Source organism: Saccostrea cucullata, unplaced genomic scaffold (genome assembly GCF_032062105.1).
Source record: "Saccostrea cucullata isolate Sc308-1 unplaced genomic scaffold, CSIRO_AGI_Scuc_v1 ctg1353, whole genome shotgun sequence".
Taxonomy (NCBI): domain Eukaryota; kingdom Metazoa; phylum Mollusca; class Bivalvia; order Ostreida; family Ostreidae; genus Saccostrea; species Saccostrea cuccullata.
In genome coordinates, this window is record NW_026926626.1 from 68,705 (window position 1) to 92,796 (window position 24,092).

Consider the following 24,092-nt stretch of genomic DNA (forward strand, 5'->3'; position numbering starts at 1 on the left):
TAACAGAGTTGCTCCTTATAAAGAAATAAGTAGAGTTTTGGGCCATAAATGTGATAATTATTACCATTCCGAATTTCCTCTGTCATATTTATATTTTTCTTTCTTTGCTACGTACGTCCCTATTTGTAATTAAGGAAATATTCCAGTATTAGTGATTCATAAAGTTATACATGTATATGGCTTGTCTGAGATAATAATACCATATATAAAGATATATATGTTGAGTGTTACCGGTATTTACGTTCAAATAAAAATAACCACCGATTTGAAATTTAATACTAAGTAAGCTAAGGTTTCTATAGACGAATTGCCTCTTTTATACCTTTAAATTGATTTTAATTATTTTATTGAGTTACAAAAAAATCTTATATTTATAATCTTTTTAATCATGTTAATTTGACGAAAAATCTTTCTAATTTGACGAAAAATCTTTTTAATTCGATTTCTAAAACATTCAATTCTGGCACGCCACATTCACAAAAAATGAGGAAAATATAGTTTCACAGTCGATAAACTGGGTTAATTTGTTGTGATGTATAGTTTACAGATTGTAAACTATATAGTTAACAACGTTAATCTATATTTTATATGTGTAAACCATAGTTAACGCTATAATCTATGTTTCATATGGCACGCCAAATTCACAAAAATGGGCTAAACATAGTTTCACAGTCGATAAACCAGGATAATCGGTTGTAAACTATAGTTTACGGACTGTTAACTATAGTTAACGTTAATCTATATTCTACATCTGTAAACCATATAGTTAACGCGATAAATACAGTTTCACGATTTGTAAACTATAGTTTACAAACTGTTAACTATACTTAACTATCTGAAAAATATAGTTTCACGATTTGTGAAACTATGATTAACAACTCTTAACTATAGTTTACGATTGTAAACTATAGTTTACAAACGAAAATCTATTTTTATCAACAAAAGCTATTGTTAACGTTTTATTACAGGCACATAAACGTAGATTAGCATTCGTAAACTATAGTTAACAACCGTTATATATAGTTTTACAGAGGAAAACTATACTTAAGGAATCGTTAACTATGGTTTACAGTTTGTACACTATAGCTTACAGACAAAAAACCTAGTTTATCAATTGTGAAACTATGTTTAGCTCACTTTTATGAATTTGGCGTGCCATATTTTACTATATTATGGAAATTATAAGAAAGAAAATTAAATTATCCTTTTCCGTCGAGTGCATAATTTCTTACAGTTTTTTGTTGCCCCCCCCCCCCCCCCCCGGCGGTTTTTTGTATTTACCTTGAAATAATGTCAGAAAGGAGTAATTATAACACTATTAAAAATATTGGTGATGGTCAAAATGTCGGACTACCAGGCCGTCGGACTATCGGACCTTCGGACTACTGGGCTGTCGGACTATCGGACCGTCGGACTACTGGGCTGCCGGACTATCGGACCGTCGGACTAAAGGGCTGTCGGACTATAGGACCGTCGGAATACTAGGCTTGAACCCATTTCCTTTATATCACTATAATGTGGTAAGAAGTGGGGGGGGGAACCCATCTTTCAATGGACATTTTTAATCGTAATCTTAGGCAATGTTGGGAAAAAAAGTGGGGGGAGGGGGGGGGGCACCCTGGCCCCCCTGTTGCTACGTTTATAGAGAGTCCACATAAATCATGTTAGAGGAGCTTTTGTGATACCAATTATGTTGGTGTCTTTGACAACATCGGCATGCAAGATTGTTTAAAAACGTCTACATATTTGTCGTTTTCAAAATAGAATTGCAAGATGGAAAAGTTAAGCCATGTATTCATTTTACAAGTACCAGTCAAGTTATCATTACTCCTACAAGTAAGAGCCTCGGTTAACGTCCCTACGCTCCTTATATACCTCGGACTCTTACATCCAAAGGCCATTTTCTAACTAGCTCGTTCCGCCTGAGATTTTGAACGGAACGTATTATGCGTGAAATAAACTGTTAACAAGTAATTTTCAGGTACCCACGTGTTTCCATGGGGTATGAAAGTCACGAGAAATAATAAAATTCATTTTATTCAGTGTGCATTATTGTTATTTAATGAAAATTGTCATTATTCCAATTTGTCACCAGAAGTACTTTCGATTTGACTTCACATTACATGTAATTTTGCGGATTGCCTGTCAGAAAACGAAATTTTTGTTGCAAAACACTAGTTTCGTTTCGTCATATTTTCTGAATTCCATTTCCGAATTTTAAACAGACGACTTGTTTCAATTTCTACTTCGATTTAAAAAATAAAGGATTTATTGCTAATTCGAAAGGTTAACAGTGTTTTGTGCGTAAGTTTTATCGTAAATATTGGGTATTTTATTATTTCGTATCATTCGTTAATATACAAAGCCTTATTTTTTTAATAAAATAATTTATTTCCACTTGGGGTTTCAGCGGCAAGAATTTTTACAATGGATGCTAGAGGTTACGCGGCGCCAAGTCAAAAGTATCTCGCCGTGAACCTCTAGCATGCTGTAGTAAAGTTATCATGTGCTGCAATTTCATCTTAGGAATGACATGGTTAAATTTTAGAGAACAGGTCTTATTTCCAGGAAACCATAAGCCCTACGTTGACCTACCTTGCATTGATGATACATCTAAGGATGGAGACTACATTTGTGTACACTACAAGGCTTACTTTGAATGCTTGATTTGACCTTAATATTCAGAGTAATTGACTATTGGATGATCCCGGCCGTTCCCGAGTAAATGCATGCCCTGTCAGATTAAAAAATAATAATAATTCATGCAACTTCGAATTATTTTTAGATTAAAAAAAGTCAAAACTGCTTATATTTTCTATGACACACAATATCTCATATAACTCATGCGAGGTTTATTATTCTTTTTTCTTTAAAAAATGATCGCAAAAATTGCAAAAATCAATCATCAAATATTAAAAAAACCAATAAAAAACGATATAAACGGTATATTATTTGTATGATAAGCATGCTTCATATAGTTTTAAATATAAGTAAATATATGATTAAGATCTTTACATTTTTTATAAAGATGCATGCAGTAATATTGGTTTTGATTATGTTTCCTCCTTAACTCTATTTCATTGGACGTGTAAAGCATTACCAGGCACAATAATATAATACGTCACAAATTCCCTACGTGTCTTAAGTTATAAATAACAAAAAGAAATTGAAGTAAAAAATGAAATCTACCTGGTGCAAGTTTTCTTTAAAACATATTTTTGTGGACAAGGTAGATATAATTATTAAATGTACATGTTATTTATAATGGTTATAACTGGAGTCGGTTACCAGTAACTGTGATAGGGAAGTATATACTTCTGTAAAATAAGATTAATCATCCCCAAATTTAAGTACATCCCTATGTTTCTCTTTTTAAGTAGGTCACTTGACAGTCAGCCTTTTAAATCACTGTGGATTCTTCTTTGTTCGAATGCTTTTAACAAAGATTTTTTTTTTCAATTTACTTCCTGTTTTGAAATGGCTGTCCTGTGGTGGATGTGTTTTGTTTTATTTCCAGGATTGATGCACTGTTACGGTATGTTAATGATTTTATTCATAAAAAAAACATTTGTCCATTGTTTTACATGTGACTCCAAAATTCGCGTTCTTTTTTATATACCTTTTTTTTATTTAGAAAACTGTGACTTTATTTCCTAACTTCAGCCACAGAAACTACAATTTTCATTAATTTTTGGTATATACAACGTGTTAATCAAATACAAAAAAATGAGTCTCGAAGTTTCTTAGGAATTTGACTTAAAAACAATAAATATTTTGAGATGTATAAAATAAACCAGTAAAATTAGGTATTTCATATTAACAAGAATATATCACGAAAGCTATTTACCAACAAACAAAACGTGTTTAATGGAGAGCCTGTCTTTATACCCCCTGCTTGAAAAGCGGGAGGATATACTGTAATCGGTATGTCCGTCCGTCCGTCTCTAAGTTCGTCTAGCTGTACGTCCGTCCGTCTGTCTGTTACGCTTTAGGGTACCCATCTCTTATACCACTGAGTGAAATTTGTATAATAAGAGGTTCACAATGGCAATATGTAATAAAGCTATTTTGAAAGTTTCATTAAATTTCCTTTAGTGGTATGAGAGGAGTTTCGGATAAGAGATGGGTACCCAAAAGCGTAACAGACAGACGGAAGGACATACCGATTACTATATATTCTCCCACTTTTCAAGAGGGGGGTTATAATAAATCTGCTTGAGTACTAGTCGCTCTACTCAGATGACATGACAGTTCTCGCGTGATGCACTGAGACTTGCGCTTGAAAATTATGATTACTTTAGAGGTAGATTTTCGAGGTTACTAAATGATTGCACTGTATGGCATCACTACACATTTATAAACAAGTTAAATTGATGCAAAGCATCAAATTGGCCGCTCACAAAATTTAGCATTTCAAAAAAGTATATTCACATTAAAAACATTCATGCAAGAGGGATATGGAGATAATGAACAATATTCAATATCAAAGTCAATAAAACAGTACAAAACAGAAGCAGAGCAAACACGGACCTCCGAAACATCTGAGGTGGGATTAGGTGCCAAGGAAAGCATAAGATAATCAAAGCGGAAATAGTATTTATAAGCATTTTCATTTCAGGCTGTCTGTAAAACAAAATAAATAAATATTCTTTTTTTTTAAATTAAAAGATATTTTAGAGCATTTGCTCATTTAATGGATTCTTCGATATTATAAAGTCAATGATAAATGTCAGATAAGAATCAATTGTCATCAAAGTAAAAATATAGTCCTCTCAAGATTAAGAGTAATGCTGCATGTCGCGGTGCAAAATGTCGAAAAATAATCCTTGCGTCATCCGCAGCTGTACCATATTCAAAACAATTTTTACTAGTTGAACATTTTTTTTTCAATTTATTCACCATGCACTTTTATCACATCATTATTATCCGGAAAAATCGTGACGATTTCCTTTCGTATCTTACACACGCCTAGGATGGGGAGTACAGTGTACCTATTGTAATCTCCTTTTATTTAACCAGAACTATGCGAAATGATGATGAAATTGATTGATTGATTGATTGATTGATTGATTGTATATTGTTTAACGTCCCTCTTGAGAATTTTTCACTCATATGGAGACGTCACCGTATGCCGGTGAAGGGCTTCAAATTTAGACCTATACTCGGCACTCAGGGCCATTGAGCAGTGAGGGTTCTTTATCGTGCCAGCGCCTACCGTGACACGGGACCTACGTTTTTAAGGTCATATCCGAAAGACCTGTGACTTTCACTTCTAGTGCCGAGCGCTTGGCGAAGGAACAGTCACTACCTTTGTTTACCTCTTAGGTATGACGCGGCGCCGCGAACGAGAATCGAACCCGGGCCTCCCGATCACGAAGCGAACGCTCTACCACTAGGCTACCGTGACCGGTATGATGAAATTGAATCATAATAACAGCGATTAAAAAGACTTAGACAAGAGAAGTTTTTGAAATATTTCACACGAGATTTTATTATCCCCCGCCCGCTTGGAAAGCGGGAGTATATAGTAATCGGTAAGTCCGCCCATCCGTCTATAGCTGTCCGTCCTTCCGTCTGTTACGCTTTGGGGTACCCATCTCTTATCCGCAACTCCTCTCACACCACTGAAGGGAATTTAATGAAATTTTCATAGAATCTTTATTACATATTGCCATTCTGCACCTCTTTTTTTTTTTTTTTTTTTGCTCTAACTTATATTTTAGATTTTCCACAGCAAAACATGGACACTGCAATTATATTCAAATAGGGGTATCATTTAGTGAGCTCATTGCTCACAGTACCTCTAGTGTATGTTATCATCTAAGAATTATTCTATTGAACTAATAGCTCATTTACTCATATGCACTTTCTAACACAACCACAAATAGATCAGCCGCTGCTGCGACCGATAATAAAACTATCCCATGTGACATTTTGTCGTAAACAGTGATATTTTATGCCTAAAATATATTAATAACTACAGAGATCCGCTCTCTAGAGATCCCTGTAGTCTCACTGGCTGTCCCAAAATAAAATCGATCAAGGTCACTAATCCTGGCGGATAAATTCAATGTATGACAATGTAAAAACCGTTTACTGTTAATTTAAGCCGAAATCCGTGCAGGAGTGAATCGCTTCTGCATTAGCACCATTGCGGAGATCCTAAGGAGTTGTAGCCCTCTCCCAAAAAGGAAAGGGTTATATCATAGCAGCTAAGGTAACACAAGGACCTACAAAAAGTCAGAGTTGGGATCAGGTGCCATTGGGGAGACAAAATTTCTTCTGTTTAAGAAAGAGGATTTTCTATTCCTGTCCTCTTTTTTCAATTCAAAATGAAAAACCAAGACAATGCAATTTCAGTAATCAACATTTTTTAAAATTCATTGTCATGTTTGAATACATCGAGAATTGGTGAGAACACCAATTTTTTATGCTAAAACATACAAATCATTAATCAGTTTTTTTATATTAACAGTCAAAAATTGGTGAATGCACCAATTTGAAGTATCAATATCTTCAAATAAATATTGATCTTGGTCATGTTGGTGGTTCCACCAAGAAAACAAGATTGAATTTACAATACTTAATTCTCTAGTTAATTCTAAGAATAAGTGAACTAATCATTCAACTACTTGGTGGATCCACCAAAAATACGACGCCGATTGTCTAAGATTACATAAAATAAATATAGCAAGTGTATTTATCAGTAGTGGGGATTTTGGTGGTTCCACCAAAAACATTAAATGTGGTGAAATTCCCGAAAACATTTTAAAAATGACGTTGGTGAATCCACCAGTTTTAAAATACTGAAGCAACCCATTGAGAGAAACTGAGTTGTAGAACAAAATAAAAAAACGTCCTTTATACTGAGTCGGTGCACTCACCAAAGTGCAAAAATTAAACTAACAAGACAATGAAGACATTCATAAATTTCTCTCACAAATACTTGGTGGATCCACCAAAAATACAAATAAAAATCCAAAGGAATACATAAATGATACACTGTCAAGAGTACCTTGTATTTACTAATAGTGGGAAGTTTGGTGGATCCACCAAAGACATTAAGATAAAAAAGAAATCATAATTTTCTTGTAAAATAACTAAGAAACACTTTCTTAATACATTTATGTACACAAGAACAAAAACCTGGTGGGTCCACCAGAAAATTCGAAAATCTCCATGTAACTCAAAGATCAACTAATTTGTCTCTAAATATAGAAAGTCGTTTGGTGGACTCACCAACCTGTAGAAAAACAAAAAAAATCCCTAAGCTTTCTTAATTTCACTTACAAATACTTGGTGGACCCACCAAAAACAAAGAGAATACTTGAATGATATATTATCAGCATTGCCTGTGCAGTTAATTTTTTAAAGTGGGGAGTTTGGTGGGTCCACCAAAACATTAATCAAGGAAACATTTGTAGATTTCCAATTACAATGACTAAGTTCCTTTCCATATATATGAACAAAAAGTTGGTGGAATCACCAGAAAAAGTCGAAAATATACATCTTACACTCTCTTTACTTTTTGTTGATACATTCGCAATTCAATAATAAGTGGAACTATTATCATGTGATTAATATAATTATGAAATACAATTTCAAAAATGTGTATACATTTTCAAAACAAATGTGAATCCTCTAATTAAGGCAAAATGTTATATAAACATTATATAAAATAACCTGCTATATACTGTTTTATTTGCACGTTAATAAAAAGAATAAAAAACAAATCTTTCCCTAATTTTTTAAACAAAAAAAATACTTAGTTTGTTTCTTTAACCCCCCTGTGATTTTGGCGATTTTCCGTGTCTGCACCTACTGTATTACACCTTCTGCAATGGGGTGCAAACCCATGCATGACACTTAAGCAAACTACTAACATCGAAGTCCAAAATATGTTATTGGGCTAAATATTTCAATTCATTTACTCCCTCTATGAATTTTTTACTGAAGCAATAAAAATACATTAACTGTAGTACTCTCAAATACACATATAGAAAGCATTAGGAATGGATGCTGCACAAGTAAAAGTGGCAACCATGAGAATCAACACCAATAAAAATAATAAACACAGCACAACCTTTAAAGATAGATAATAAATTCCTCATCTATAGACTACGAGTATGTAGTCATTCCAAATAGAATTTAAAATTATACATCCAGGTCCAACACAATCACAATCGCAAGAGTTGATATAATACATTTTTATCCCTAACATTGATGTCCCTTTTCACATCTATGGCGTGGTTTGCAAGAGCGAAGGTCCAAATTCTGATAAGAACTTTCATTGACTCGTTTTAGCCATCCTTTCATAATTAAACTGTTGAGTACGTAATTCCTCTTGATTTTTTCTTGAGTAAAAGAACAACTTTTGCTTTGAAATGTGAAAACTATCATCACAATAAAACACCAGTGATATCTTGTTTAACACTGTTTTCTGGTCTCTTTACGATTGTATTGTTTTAGACATCTCCGTGTTTTCTGTTTCTAATCCTGAGACATCTTGGTACGTAGTTGCAGTAATGCTGGACTTATCACCATCGTCTTATGCCCTATGATTAAAGTACATGTACAAAGTCTGTGTATGGTGCACAAAATTTTAATGTTTCATATTTTCGTTTTTTTTTTTTTTTTTTGGTTTTGTTTTTTCATATATTTTATAGAATTTCATATTTTAAAAAAAATAATTGAATTCATTTAAGTAAACAGAATTTGAGAAAGAGGTCCAAAGGCCACTTTGCTAATAGCAGATTAAAGAATTAAATAAGAAAGCTTTCCCGGTATTTAATTTCAATTGCATTGCCCAAACCCTAGGCAGATGCTTTGAACATATTTGTATCTGTCTTGAGGATACTTTTCTAAATTTCTTTAATTTCAGCTTTTCTAGTCTAAGATTTAAAAAAAATATCCTGATATTTCTTCCTTGCATAACTTTGATATAATGTTAAAACCGCACACTACCGGCAGGGGTTATTATTTAAAGAAACTTGAGATAACCTTACATTCTATTTTCGTAAACCTTATCATAATAAAAGTAATTTACAAAAAGGTTTTAAGGTAAGTAACTCGTCAGCTTTTTAAAAAGGTTCACGCAGAACCTCTTACTTAAAAAATATTTATTAAAATTCAATTTTTATAAAATATTTATATTCAACAATGTAAATTTTTTATCAGTCATCGAAAAAACTGCTTAAAAATCTACAAAGAAGCACGATTTATGAGGGACTATTTCTTGTGGTGGAAGGATATTCAGCAGAAATTTCTGCAAATCTGCACATTTATTAAATTAAATGTCTTGAAACTTTAGCCTCACATACTTTTACTCGGAGAATATTTTCCGTAGTGATTTTGCAGGAATATTTAATATAGGTCCTAATTTATATTTTTAGAACAAGTTTTACACCTTCCCTCAACAAACTTTGCCAAGAAATGAAGATATATTAAAGAAGTCAAGATAACATTTACACCATTTTTTGCCTGAAAATCACATATTTTGACCAATATTTCAAAATTAACATCACTGACCCCAACTTTTTCTTTAATTATTTTAAACTACTTGATACTTGTGACAGATCAGCACTTAACTCCCAAAAAGCTTGATATAAGAAAATATTTGATTGCCTATTTAGTTTTTTAATACCCCAAATATGTTATTTTTTAGTGCAAAAACGTCACACAATAATAAACGCACATTAATTTGCAAGATTTGTTCAATGATAAATATTATTCAAACTATTTGATGTAAAATCAGATTAAATTTATTAACGTAGTAACATCTGATAAATTAGAATTAGAGACAAAGTAATAAATCAAAGAGTTAAAATTTAAGTGCAAAAAGGTCAACTAAATTGTACCATAGATCAGTAAGATGCACACTGACCCCCTATTTTCTCTGCAATTTTGAGTAATACTATATGAGTACTTATCCAAAATATACTTCCCAAAAAAATCCTTGATATAGCAAATTTGACGAGTGACTTACCTTAAGTGAAGATGACGAAAGATTTTGTAACCATATAATGTACGTGTACAAATATTAACGCATTCAGTTTGTACTAACAAAGTGTTTGCTTCAGAGGGGGAGGGGCTACAAAATTAACTTGACAGAGGAAGGACACAAATAGAAAAGGAAACCACATGCTGGCTTCATAAAATTATAAACCATTTTGTACTTGTTCCTTTTATTTTCATATAATGATACTTTAACGCAGGAGAGTGGAATTACCTTAAGTGAAGATGACGAAAGATTTTGTAACCATATAAATGTACCAAATATTAACGCATTTGTCAGTTTGTACTAACAAAGTGTTTGCTTCAGGGGGGGGGGCTACAAAATTAACTTGACACAAATAAAAAAGGAAACCACATGCTGGCTTCATAAAATTATAAACCATTTTGTACTTGTTCCTTTTATTTTTCTTGATACTTTAAAACATGATCTTCACTGCATCAACAAACTATCCATCAAGACAGAAACATAATTATTCTTCATATTACCTATCTCACTTTCAAGATAAATGCGACTTACCATTGTAAAGCCTACATATTCTTTTTCGATTCTTCCAAATGTCTTCTTTGTAATACATTAAATAAGTCCTTTTCTTCTGCAAGCATTATGGTCAAATGAATCCCTTAGCTTTATCACCATTCAGCACATGTTCAGGTAGTTTTCCGTTGCTGCATATTCCATTTGTATATACACTGTATCTTCCATGCCTACTATAAACAATGTTATGCGCGGCCCTACTTCCTGTTAGATGTGTAATTCCAACTCTCATTCGATTCAAATAATGGTGTTGTAACACGCGCGGGCTTATTCTGGCATAACATGTCTGTATCCTGCAGAGTCCATCGCGCATATCAGACGGTCAAGGTCAGTGTAGTACCGGCTCTGATGATCAACTGAGATTTGAATTAGCTGATTGCTATTATTTTCATACCCTTTCTCCGGTGCTAAAACTTTGCTTAGATTTCATTTATCATTGCCTATATAATTTTTATGAGTTGCCTTCAAAGTTAACATTAATCTATTGCAGTAATAAAATATAAGTTACGCAATTCTATCTTAAAAAAAATTAAATAAAAAACAACAATAAATAAATAAACGTCGTTTTCTAAGCTAAATCATGTGAACATTTATATTATGTTCTATTAGTTGTATATGTAAAAATAGAAAAAAAAAAAGAATTGTAAATGATTTATTTATTTGAAAAAAAAAACATTATCTTTTTATATATATTATATTAACTTTAAGATAACATTGGGAGAAAAAATTAAACTTTCCGTTCTACTGTAACAGTAAATAAACATGAAGAAAACAAGCAACGTATCAGCTGTAAGACACTTTAACACTCTTATAAAATAAAGAGGAAATCGGATATCAAAATTGCTAAAAGTTATGTGCGAATCTTAATTATTTAACAGCCAGTATGTATTTTTTGCATAATGTAAGCCAATGACACGTTGATTGATTTCAAAAGTTTATTAAATAAATCCAATTTACAATTTTTCCGTGATCGTATAGTTTTTATAAATATTCGTTCCTGAAATATGATCAGAAAAGTCCAATACACTTTCAGAATGATTCTCAAAATAATAAAATGCCAAAAAGATGTAATTTGAGAATAAAACCGGGAATTCTCTTGTATGACCAAAACAGGGTATTTTGTGCTCAGGGGATATCCATGATCCCGGATATAAAAAAAAACATTTCATTGGCTAATTCACCATCACCAACAACCTACGCTTTGTCCGTAGGTCTGTCCGTTGACCTATGAACCCCAACATGGCACCACCCTCAAATGCAGGTAAATACATGTTACTAATATTTATGGGCTCAGTCCCCATCTCTGCACCACAGGAGTTCTAGCCCTAGCTCTTTTATTTATTTACTTCAAATTTATTGCTCTTAGTCAAAACTCTTAATAATATACATTTTGATTTAATAACCCTTTATATCATTTTATTTTCAATGCTAAAAACTAAAAATGATTATGATATTAATATTGTCTAAGTTTAAAATGTTCAAACAATATGTCTGTGCTAAACCCTATGGGTTTACAATAACACAATATCCAATGTCGTATAATAGTTTCAACAATAATGTCAGTTTAAAAATGTGTATTTACTGCTTAAATAAAAAAAAATGTTTCTTACACGGGGATGGAATACATGTAGAAGCAAATAAACTTTAACTCGGTAGCTAAAAGAGCCATAGCTGACTTACCAAATTATTTAAGTGTAAATCACCTGTTTCTATTTAGGTGTATATAGATGTGTACTAATCCCTTTTAATAATATCAAACTACGTGTAATGATGTTTGTAATCATTTGTGAACGAGTATAATTATATTTTCATAGGTGCATGATAATCATTTTTCTTGATGAATACATCATTCTTAGACAAAAGAAAATTAAGAACATCTATGAAATAAAACAATTACCTATGAATTTGACTTAATAAAACAGCTTAGGACTGTCTGAGATACTTTCAAGTTGTAACGTTATTATATTCTTGATCCCCCAACACCTCCTATTTCAGAAGAAAAACTGTATCCGCCTTACTACATGTACATCACACATGTACATTGCAAAAGATGTTTGAATATTGCATTTTTAATTTCTTCCAATCCATCTGCAATATATAATACGCTTCTGCAAAAAAAAATATCCCTGCATGAACGCCCCTAACATTATAAAAAAAAAAACAAAAAAATTTCTGACCAATTAAAAGAAAAAACATATCAAAATTTATTAAAAGTATTTTAAGAAGTTATATATCTTGCGCATTTTGTTCCTAGAATACGCGATTCCCCTCGTTCCATGCACTCTTATTCGTATGCATGTAGTTAATAGACTTGTGCCTTATTTTTCATCTATTGCGAAGAGCAATTATGGTTTGGAACTTCTGTAAACTTGTATTTCATTGTAAAGTAAACTGGGTTGACTTGCATAAATAGCTAATTAAGCCAAGCTGCCTGTAAGAATCCTCTGGATGTAATACATTTCTTATGTTTTCAAATCACATCTTAAATGGTGTTTAATGAGATACTAAATTCTTAATCTAATGATATCATAAAACACAATCCCTAGTTATATGGGTCAAGAGTTGTTAACACATTTTAAGCTTTATCGTGATTATGACAGAACAGTCTTACACGTACGCAAGCACACCAGGTCATTGCATAAACTCATTTGAAGAGCTAATGATGATTCCATTCCGGATGTGAATGATCGAGATCGGATCGAGAATGACTAACAAAAAATAATTCAATTTGTTATAATGGTGATCTAACTATATGTTTTTGAAATAGTACAGCAAAAGAAAACAGGGCTATTGTGATAAATTTCCTTTCATCAAGCAAAATAAATTTTATACTTATACAGAATCTTCCAAACCATTAGATCTTGAATACGGAGGATACATGCTTTCATTCGAAATGTTGGTTTTACAATGTAACAAAAACTTAATTTCTTAAAAAGTAAAATCTAACATAAACACATTGCAAAAAGTATATTATTAATGAATACACATATAAATGTACAGATACTCTGGAGTGTGTAAAGAAATTCCGATTAGTTAGGTGACTCGCATTTGGTTCTAATTTGCCTGCACATCAGTGATTAGCCGGTGAATCCTCCTGTTGGTGAAAATGACCTAATGAGAGCAGTAGGACATGATCTCATAGAAATTATTCTTACAGGTGTTTGTAATGCTCTCTAGCTGGAAGCGGGCGTCAGCATTGGAAAAGGCTGTACATTCACGTTAGTTCCACACGGACTTTATAATTATATAAATCATTCTCATGCCAAGAAATCCCATCCGGTTTTCCAAAGCAATGGAGTCAATAAAACTGTAATTGATTAAAATCACCCACATTCCCCAAAGGCTAGCAAGACAATTTACGGCAGCAGATTTCAGGGGGTGGATCATAGGTTTTCAGCTTTCTTAAATGTTCGTAGTTACAGAAAAATAAATTTGATGGATTCCACCATTTATTTTAATCATTAATATTTTAACTTTAAAATGAAAATACATGTATTTACATAGCAAATCAGGTAACGTGTACCAATTTTGAATTTTTCTCCATTTTGTTTAACCGGGAAATGATGTAAACTCCCGGGAATTTGGTACTCTTTTCCTATAATTCGACGCAATACTTCCACACCTACCAAGTTCCTCATACGCATTGTTAATTTATACCAAGGAAATATTTGATATGGAAATAAATAAAAATTTGAAGGGTGGCTTATTTGTACTGAAGACTCAGTTTACTATAATTAATTTTAAACTTTAACCCCCCCCCCCCCCCCCCCCCCGGAGCAAAAAGGGGGAGTGTGTAAAGGCTTCTAAACAAGTAGTATTCTACCTGTGTTTTAAATATTAAATATTTAATTTAGTTTTCATTAAATTTCAACAGTTAGCTGATTCCTAAAAACAATGTAATATGCATTTCACTTTACTTTTTCTCCATTTTTGTAGCTTGTTTATGAATGCTGCATGGAGCTATAGTGCATAAAAAGTCGTGTCATCGAAAAAAAGTTTATAGGGCAATGACAATAAATTGCAAAAAAGGACAAAAAGCAGCATCTAAAACATAAGTTTGTTTATAAAACAGGTTCAAATTGGCAGACTTTTTAAGCGGTCAATTAATTTAGACATCTGCATCGATCGGCATCCTTCCGGTAATTTGTGATAAAAAGAATTTTGGTTTTGTCCATGAAAAGTAAATTTGTTCAACATGGTCTATCTCGTTCATGAAACTCACTTTACTACTCTCTGCGCGGATGTGGTCACTTTGAATTCACTGACCACCCAACGAGCACAGACGACGATACATGACCGATAGTTTGTGTAAATTGTAAGATTGAACGATTAGATCACCAGCGTTGTGGAAATTCTCCCACGTACGATTCATTGAATGATAACTGGATCCAAACAATTAGTACCAGGAAATATTATTCTCTCTCTCTCTCTCTCTCTCTCTCTCTCTCTCTCTGCTATTTACTTTAGTGTTACTGAAGAAGCGTCTTATACTTTTGACTTATTGTTTAATTATTTACTAAGTCTTTTAGGGTCTTTCTTTAACGCTTTTAAACAATTATGAAAAAAAATCTAAATAATGAATTCCCTTGCCCTAAATTGTAGGGGTGCATCAAAAAGTCACAGAGATGTGGTGAAATTTTAACAAAGTTTTGTTTGAAAAATTTGACCGGTTTCGTGAATAAATTTTTAACTTTCGATACGTTCATGGAAAATAACTATTACAAACTAAATTTAATTGTTTAATATAATTTAATTTAAATTATTTTCTGTTTGAATCAACACTTTTAGATTTTAATGGATTCTAAATTAAATAACCCATAAAACTTGTACCAATCATTTAGAATTTCTTAGCTGAGGGGTAGCTGTCAAGACCCCTCCCACCATTCCGTTTCCTAGAAACCTAGAAGTCTCTCACTGTCCGGTACTTAAATTTTTCATACTATCGCTTAAAAACCTATAACGAAATCAAGAATCTCTGACTGATTTTGCTCAGTATTTACAATGCGGTTTTATTAAAAAAAAAAAAAAAAAACAGCCTATCCTTTAATTTTTTATGATCGAGTTATATTGGAGGTAAAGAAGGAGCGCGGTTGCTTTCTTTTGGCTTTCGGCAAGAACCTTGGTGCACTTACAGGCGCGGATCCAGGAATTGAAGTTAGAGGGGGCGCCAAAAATAGGCAAGGGGTCTGGGTTCTAGAGATTTTGTAGGGTAAAAATGAGGTATACCAAGTAGACATACTTACATTTTCTAGACGAAGCAGTGATTTACGTTAACTTTGACAATTTAAATTTAATTTAAATCCGCCACTGACTTAAAAATTGAAAATGTCATTGATTTAATTGTTACCTGAAATTTAAGCATTTCTTATGTATCGGGTTCCCAAGTTATAGTCTAGGAAAATATTTTCCCTGTTAATGAATTTTAAACTGCAAAAAGTGCTCTTGGAAATTGGGTAGACGGTTCATTTGGTACAGAACGTTCCATGTAAAACACGTTTTGCTGAAAATTTGATATCTCTCGGTCATCTCTCCATGATTTTAAAACGTTATCTGTTTGCATTTTCATTAAAAAAAACAAATAAAAAGAAATGTGCTCCCCCGCTTTCGGTGTCTTTGAGAATTATGTGTTATTATTTATCATAGCATAGTGTACTGTCAAATATGAACGCCCATTCATTATATGAAAAAAAAATATCGTGAATGTAGAGAGGTCAGAAATCATAGCATGCTCGAAAATATCTTGTCACAGGAAATGCATGCACATGTCAAATTTGAAAGCCCTTTCTCTTCTCAATCAAAAATTATAAGGAAAAGTAACATTTTCGAAGAGTAGGTAAAACTACCTGGTCAAGGTCACAAGGTAAAAAAAATCATAGTTTATTCAGAAAGCTCTTGTCATGTGTAATAAGCATGTTCAATATGAAAGCCCTCTCTATTCTTATTCAAAAGTCATGGCCAATTTAATGTAATGTTTATTTTTTTTAAGCTTACATGTACGTCAAACTTCAAGATCACGAGTCAAAAACAATATATGTATTCATATTTTTTTTTCACAAGTTATACACATGTATAAAATGAAAGTCCCATCTCTTCTTATTCAAAAGAAATGACCAAAGTTAAGAATTTTTGTGTCAGACGGACAAAAATACAGCTAGACGGACAGACTAAGGAACGACGTACAGACGAACGAACAGAAACCTAATCTTACCCCATTTTTCTTCTGTTTAAGCGAGGGGATATTTTTTTTAAAAATTGAGTGGCATTCGGAAAAACGAAATTGATACTTCCAATAAAGGGAGATATAATACTAAGTATTTTTATGATTGCTTTCCCCTACTCAGAATTAAAGGATCATTTAATGTCACACATGCTAGGGAAGACCATATAATTATGAAGTAGTTCCACACTTTTACACACTTTTGCATAAGAATTTTTACTCTAACTAATCCAGTGGGAAGGATGGGGCAGCAGTATTCCGCTGAAAGAGAATATAAGATTATAAATGTTTTTAAAAATTTAATACTCATCATCTCGGATTTTTCCGTGAGAGGTCGGAAAAATAGTCTTGCTCACCCAGACGCTCGGCTGTCTCCGTAAATCTCCGACTAGCTGATCGGAGATTTACGAAGACAGCCGAGCGTCTGGTTGACTATCGGAAAAACAACTTTTCACAACTCGGAACTCCTCGATAGGCTCATGCCTCGTGTACTAACGATTGAATGGAGCCCTATTAGTAAAGGATTGCCGATTGCTTTTCGCTGGTCGGAAAGGCCCGAGAAGTTTCGATTGATCATCGTTCTTTTTAAAATCAAAAACAATTTTTGACAACGATCCCGATGCAAATAATTTCACTTCTTTGCCATAGGTACTTGTGGACAGGACCCCCCCCCCCCCCCCATCCATCGCTCTCCAAAAAAATACCACACTAGATTCTCATCTCTGCTCGCCCCGATTTTTTTTTTTTATCCCCGCCTTATTTTTATTCAAATCTCCGTTTTTACGTCTTCTTAATTCGAATCGGGATGGTATTCAAGACAAATGAAAGATTATAAATTTTGGAATTAACTTCTTTGGTGTGCTTTTTTGCGGAGGAGGGGATTTTCGTTGCCGCGCAAACAGACAGGTGGGACAAATATTTATATTTGCATCATCCATATACAGATGATCTACTGCTTTATCATAACTACATGATTGTCATGATGAACTCTTTTACTCGAGGATAACCGAAATAATGTCCGAAATCATTTAATACAAAACATATAGAAAAAAATTTCAGTGGATGTGAGGCTTTTAAGACGAGGGAAGGGAAATGGACCTCTCATAAATAGGGTACATATGCATCTGATCATTGTACGTCGACAATCTAATTGATTTTTATTTTATAATTATTCCTTTAAAAACAACAAACTTATTAAAATGGTTGGTGCAATAAAAAAAGATATCTCACATTTTATAAAAACTACGACGTTTCTTTCGCTTTCAAGTATCTTAATTGAAAGTACATGTAGATATGTAGATATGCATGGTTGAGCTTGATAAATCATCAAATGCATTACTCATTAACATTATTATCTTTCTATATTATTAAATAAATTTCAAAAGCCATAAACCTCGATCATTTATTAATGAACGTTTGTATACACTAACAACCTGTCCCACTTCCATGCTGATACGGATACCGCTTGTGCCTCTATTGTAGGAGAGTTACAATCTCGAAAGTCGCGTATTCCTGTAATATACATATATTAAACAAGGGTCATTGGATGTGAGAGATCGGTAATGATATGTTGTTAGAGATAAATGGACCGCTAATATGACTTTCATTCAAATATAATAGATAAATATGCACCAATTGACCAATTTAATAACAATTCCTCAAACTAGAAAATAATATATAAAATAAAACCCATCGCCGGCGCCCGCCCGCCTTGATAAAAAAAAAATGATGACAATCTAGGTCTTTTTATTATGGCCTTACCATAAATTAAACTTTAATCAAACAATCCCCTGAATTTAAAAAATGAAGATCAACTCATCGAAGAAGTTCAATCGCACAAGTAAATATATATGTAATTTCTAAAATCGGTATAGGTGCAGAACTGTAGCTCTCCGAAAGAAAATCTATAGCTATACCCGAGTATTTTCTGTTGCCAATATTTTTATTAATTACTCTAAATTCCTTACCAAAAACCATTTCTTTTCACTAAAATACATATGAAAAGATATTTTTTTTTTCATTTTGGACGCACAGAACACAATGTGATATAATGTGATATAATTTTGATTTGAAAACGCATTGCTTCATTGTTTAGCTATGCCCGAATAGAATACTTTATCTTCCAATTTTTTGGCCGATATTTTGAAGTCTGTAGAAAACCTATATCATGTGCTTGTGTCCATTTAATAAAAACGTTTGATGTCCTTCTTGCTTATGAAGAAAAATTTGGTAGTTTAAATAAGAAAATACATGATTGACACCCATTATCCTACATGTACATGTAACTGAAATTGCTTCCAATGGACCTATTCATTAAATGTGTAAAGATACTACAATACAATACTTCAAATGTACCACAGATAAGACTCACAACTCTATCGATCCACTTAAGCTTGCAGAATTTAAGTACATTGGAGACTTCGATCTTCATTTTGTATAATATTTTTTAAATAAGTAAGTGTTAAATTCGAACTGTTTTCACAGCTTGCCCAAATGATTGCTGAAATTGTAATCTGAAGAATTTATTTATTTACATTTTTTTAACCTGGTACATTTACATATGGAAAACATGTCCTTCAAATTAATATTATGATGCATGGTCATTCATTGAAACGAGTATGGGGGAGATGTTGAATTTTGGCTGTGACCGATTTTCAAAAAAGAATCTATCAACAATTAAAAAAAAACAGTGAAGAGCCATAAACACGGACTTCTGGGAAATTCCAGCGGTAGTATCAGGTGCGCCGAGAATGGAGTAAGCATCACCTGTTGACTGGTCACATCCAAGTTCTTGCACTATACCCTTATTTTACTACAACATGACTCATGAACATTCATACATAGTATTATTTGTGTTTAATTTCATTTTCTAGAATTTTTCACTCATATGGAGACGTTACAACTTAGTTTAAACTTTATTTCATTTAAATTAGACAGCATATACACACAGTAGATAATACATACAGGTTTCGGAAACATGTTGTAACAACTTATATTAATCCGTTTCCTTAAAGAGCCATAGCGCATTTGATAGTCACTTTCGCCTACTCTAGTAGTGACTTTTGAAATACTTTGTTTAACAAAAATTTTGTCATACAATGTTAGTTTATACATCCCTTAAAGCAACTCACACAAAAATAATATTCAATTATTAATAGTTCCCTCATACGATAGTTATAAAAATCGTTCCCTTACCAAAGTTAAATTATTGCAGCAATATTGCCGCTATATTGCGGCAACATTGCAGCAACACATTTTTGTCACCAGAAACAAGCTTTTTGGGTTAGTGAAATATCACCGCTAGCGGCAACAACTTCTGGTGACATTCTGGCAATACTGCCAGAAAAAATGAAATATCACCGCTAGCTGCAACAACTTCCGGTGACATTCTGGCAATACTGCCAGAAAAAAACTTTCTGGCAACATCTAGGATTACCCATGAGCCATTTGTTGAGCATGCTCAGTCATTTACTTCCTCTTTTTAAATAAAGTGGAAGGAATTCAAAGGCAAGCATGTTTTGCTTCATTACTGACTTGTATTAAGTTAATTAGAGTTGTTAATTGTGTACAGTGGGATTAGTGAAGATGAGTAGTAAGACTGCATAGTGTGGAATGACTAGAAAAAAGAATATAAGCAGAATTATAGGAATGTGTACTGTTTCCATATCATCAGACTTGGTGAGTCAAAACCAACATTCTTTTTGAGATGAATGATTCAATGGAGATAAAATTGGAAAAATTATATGTGTTTCAATTAGTGCTTGTGATGCATGCATACTAGACTTGTATGTCTATATATCCTAGAGTAGCAGGAAAAGATGAATTAAAGAATGTATATATTTTAAAATTAATGCAGAGTTGCTGGACATTTTCACAGTGGCATATTAATATTGTTTCTATAAACATTTTTTATGCGCCCGTCTTGATAGATCGGGGGTACATATTGTTTTTGTCCTGTCTGTTTGTAAACTTTAACCTTCACCATTACTTTTGAACCAATGAGAGATAAAGATTTCATATTTGGTATGTCTACTCCACTAATTAAGTTCTTTCAAATGACATCAAGGTCAATGACCTTGTAACCTTGACTGTGACCTATATGCTAAAAATAGCTTTTTCGAATATTCATCATAACTTAAAATTAATGAAAGATAGAGACTTTATATTTAGCTTGCATAACTCACTAATTAAGCTTTTTCAAAAGACACCTGAAGGTCAATGACCTTGAGACCTTGGCTGTGACCCATATCCTTAAAACAGATTTTTTTAACCTTGGACATAAATCTTGAGCCATAAAAGATAGAGAACGTGTATTAAGTATGCACCCTTCCTTAATTAAGCTCTTTCAAATAACAGCAAGGTCAATGACCTTGGGACCTTGACTGTGACCATATACTTAAAATAGATTTTTTGAAACTTTGACATAACTTTTGAGTCATAAAAGATGGAGAATTCATATTTGGTATGCACCCTTCACTAATTAAACTCTTTCAAGTAACACCAAGGTCAATGGCAATTTGACCTTTACTGTGACTCATATGCTAAAAATAGCCATTTTGATCCTCTGCCATAAATTTTGAACTATAAGAGATAGAGACTTCGTACTTAGAATGCATACTCCACTAATTAAGTTCTTTCAAATGACACCAAGATCAATGACCTTGTGACCTTGACTGTGACCCATATGCTATAAATATCTTTTTCAAACTTTATAGCCAACAGGCGCATAGTGTTTCACAAACATATCTTGATTTTCATTCTGATGATCAACATTATTTTTTAGCAGAAGTAGCTATTTCTTATTGACCCTGTGGCTTGCTATTGTTTGTTATATTCCTCAGCACAGTTTGTTAATTGTTAGATTGATAGATCATTATTTCTATAAAATATACCAATTTATATCTAACTTACATACGAAAAACAATATTGCCGCAATATTGCGGCAATAATGCCGGAAGATGTTGCCAGAAGAAAAATATTTTGGTCATGATTTGCAGCAGGAATTTTCCACCCCATTTTGGGAATGGGGCCCAGGCCCTTACTATTGGGAATTTTACGACATTTTACAACTTTTTGGGAAATTTTATAGCAAGATGTATTTCAATAAACTAACACTTATGATAGTTAACATTGATTTTTTTACTTCGTTATTCAGAAATTCATTTCAGAAAAAAGATCTGCCATTATAAAGTTTTGCCAAGTCTCCCAAATTAATGCTCATTTCATCAAGTGCCATGTTTGTTTTACATAAATTTTTCAAAACTTAAACACAGGCTGTTCATTTTTGGGAAAAATGGAGTGATTTTTCAATTGGGAATGGGGCCCATATTCGGCCCCACACGGGGTAGTGGAAAATCCCTGCGCAGCAATATTGCCGCAACCCCTTTCTGGCAATATTGCCGCAAAACTAATTAACATACGAAAAACGATATAGCCGCAATATTGCGGCAATAATGCCGGAAGATGTTGCCAGAAGATCAATATTTTGGTCATGATTTGCAGCAATATTGCCGCAACCCCTTTCTGGCAATATTGCTGCAAAACTAATTTACATACGAAAAACGATATAGCCGCAATATTGCGGCAATGTATTGCCAGAATGTTGCTGCAATATTGCGGCAATAAAGCCAGAAGATGTTGCCAGAAGGTCAATATTTTGGTAAGGGTTCAGTTTATATGGAGAATATAGTAAATACTGAGGTACCCCCCTGAACAATGACAAACTGTAGGAAAAGACCACCCTTAACCAGAAAAACAACTTTTGAATAATTTTATTTGGATATAACTGCACTTCATTACGCTTAGATAATTTTGGTTAAAGGTAGTTTTCATTTTGAAAATGTTGAAAATATGTATTTAATTTTTCTTCTAAAATTATTTCAAAATTCAACAATCTGTCTTAATTTTATACAATTGAGAATCAAGACTTCGTGGTATAGTGGTATGATTCTCACAGTGCGTGTACTACGATTTTATTTTTTTTCTCTCGTGTGCATTTTCCTATGTTTTCTTTTATTATTTTATAATACATGTATAAATAATTTTTTAAAGAGATATATAATGCAACATTACACATTGAAAGTATCTTGGGGAAAAACAATCTTAAACTATTTTAATGACCCAAAGTCATAGCTGCTAGCCTGTTTTCTTTTTAAAATTTTCAAACAATCTTGTTTAGAATAAGAGTATTGGACAAGTAAAATTACTGTCATGCAACAAAGTTGCAACTATAAAAATATAACACTGGTTCACAAATGATTACATACATGTGGATTGATTTTGATTTGAGAAGGTACAAGTATCTATAAATAGAAACAGGTGATTTCCTTTTAAATACTTGTAGTGGAGTGACAATCCTAGAAAAAGATGCTTAGTTTTCGAGTTTAATGGACCGGCATACCCTACGGCTGAAAGTTATATTTTATAAAAGAGACATTCTTCCTCATACATTTTCGCCCGGTCGTAGAGTTTTCCCAAGTCAAATTTTTTTAAAACTTGCGATTAAAGAGAAAAGAGGGGGGGGGGTATATAAGTCGTTTATTTTACTTGCTGATAATGTTCTTTTTCAAAGATTAATTATTGATATTTAAAGAAATACTAATTTGTGTGTCAAAGGAAAGCTACAGGTATCTAAATTGACAATGCAAAATTAATCAGGAATATTATCCCCCCCCTTCTTTTAAAAAAAACAAATCTTATGTTTTATTATAGAAACTGCGTTAATTTCAACAAAATATATTCAGTACAATTATTTCATGCAATATTAATAACGAATGTTTACTTAAGTGTTAGAAAGATACATAAGACAATATTTCTGATCAAATAAACCGCACTTTTTAAAGACATCCTCACACTAAGTCTTGTATTCTACTTGATCTAAAATGTTTTGTGTAACTGGAAACGGATTATAGAATCCCATCATGTCTAAGACAAGGACTCAATCGATCAAAATATTGTTAAATATATTAAATTGGCTTCTATTATTAATAATATAACGCTATTATTCAGTTTGAATGTAAATTAATTAGCATTTGAAAGTCATTTCCTTTTTTTCAATTAAAAAAAAATACGTAAAGGACAAAGATGTCACTTTTCTTTCACATTCTTATTTGAACGAGGTATCTTGCATGACTGGATATTGCCTTTCTGCTTTATAAACAATACAGACTAACGCAAGTATGAAACAGAAAGAGAAATCTGATTGAAGTATTTCATCTTAAAGACTGTCCAACACTTTTCAAAAAATTTTTATGTTTCCTTCGGAAATATATATAGTGTTTTCTACAGCAAAAACATAGACTTTTGTCATTATTCAAACTAAGGGAT

General features: G+C 32.7%; 1 protein-coding gene across 1 annotated transcript in view; it reads left to right on the top strand.

The window, feature by feature from the left end:
• The first annotated feature begins 3,454 nt into the window (after positions 1-3,454).
• The window catches only part of LOC134272257 (multiple epidermal growth factor-like domains protein 6), a 54,204-nt gene continuing 33,566 nt past the window's right edge, over positions 3,455-24,092 (top strand). Inside the window, exon 1 of the mRNA XM_062754506.1 lies at positions 3,455-3,535. Coding sequence (XP_062610490.1) covers positions 3,478-3,535 — 58 coding nt within the window. The 5' untranslated portion in view covers positions 3,455-3,477. The remainder of the gene's footprint in view (positions 3,536-24,092) is intronic.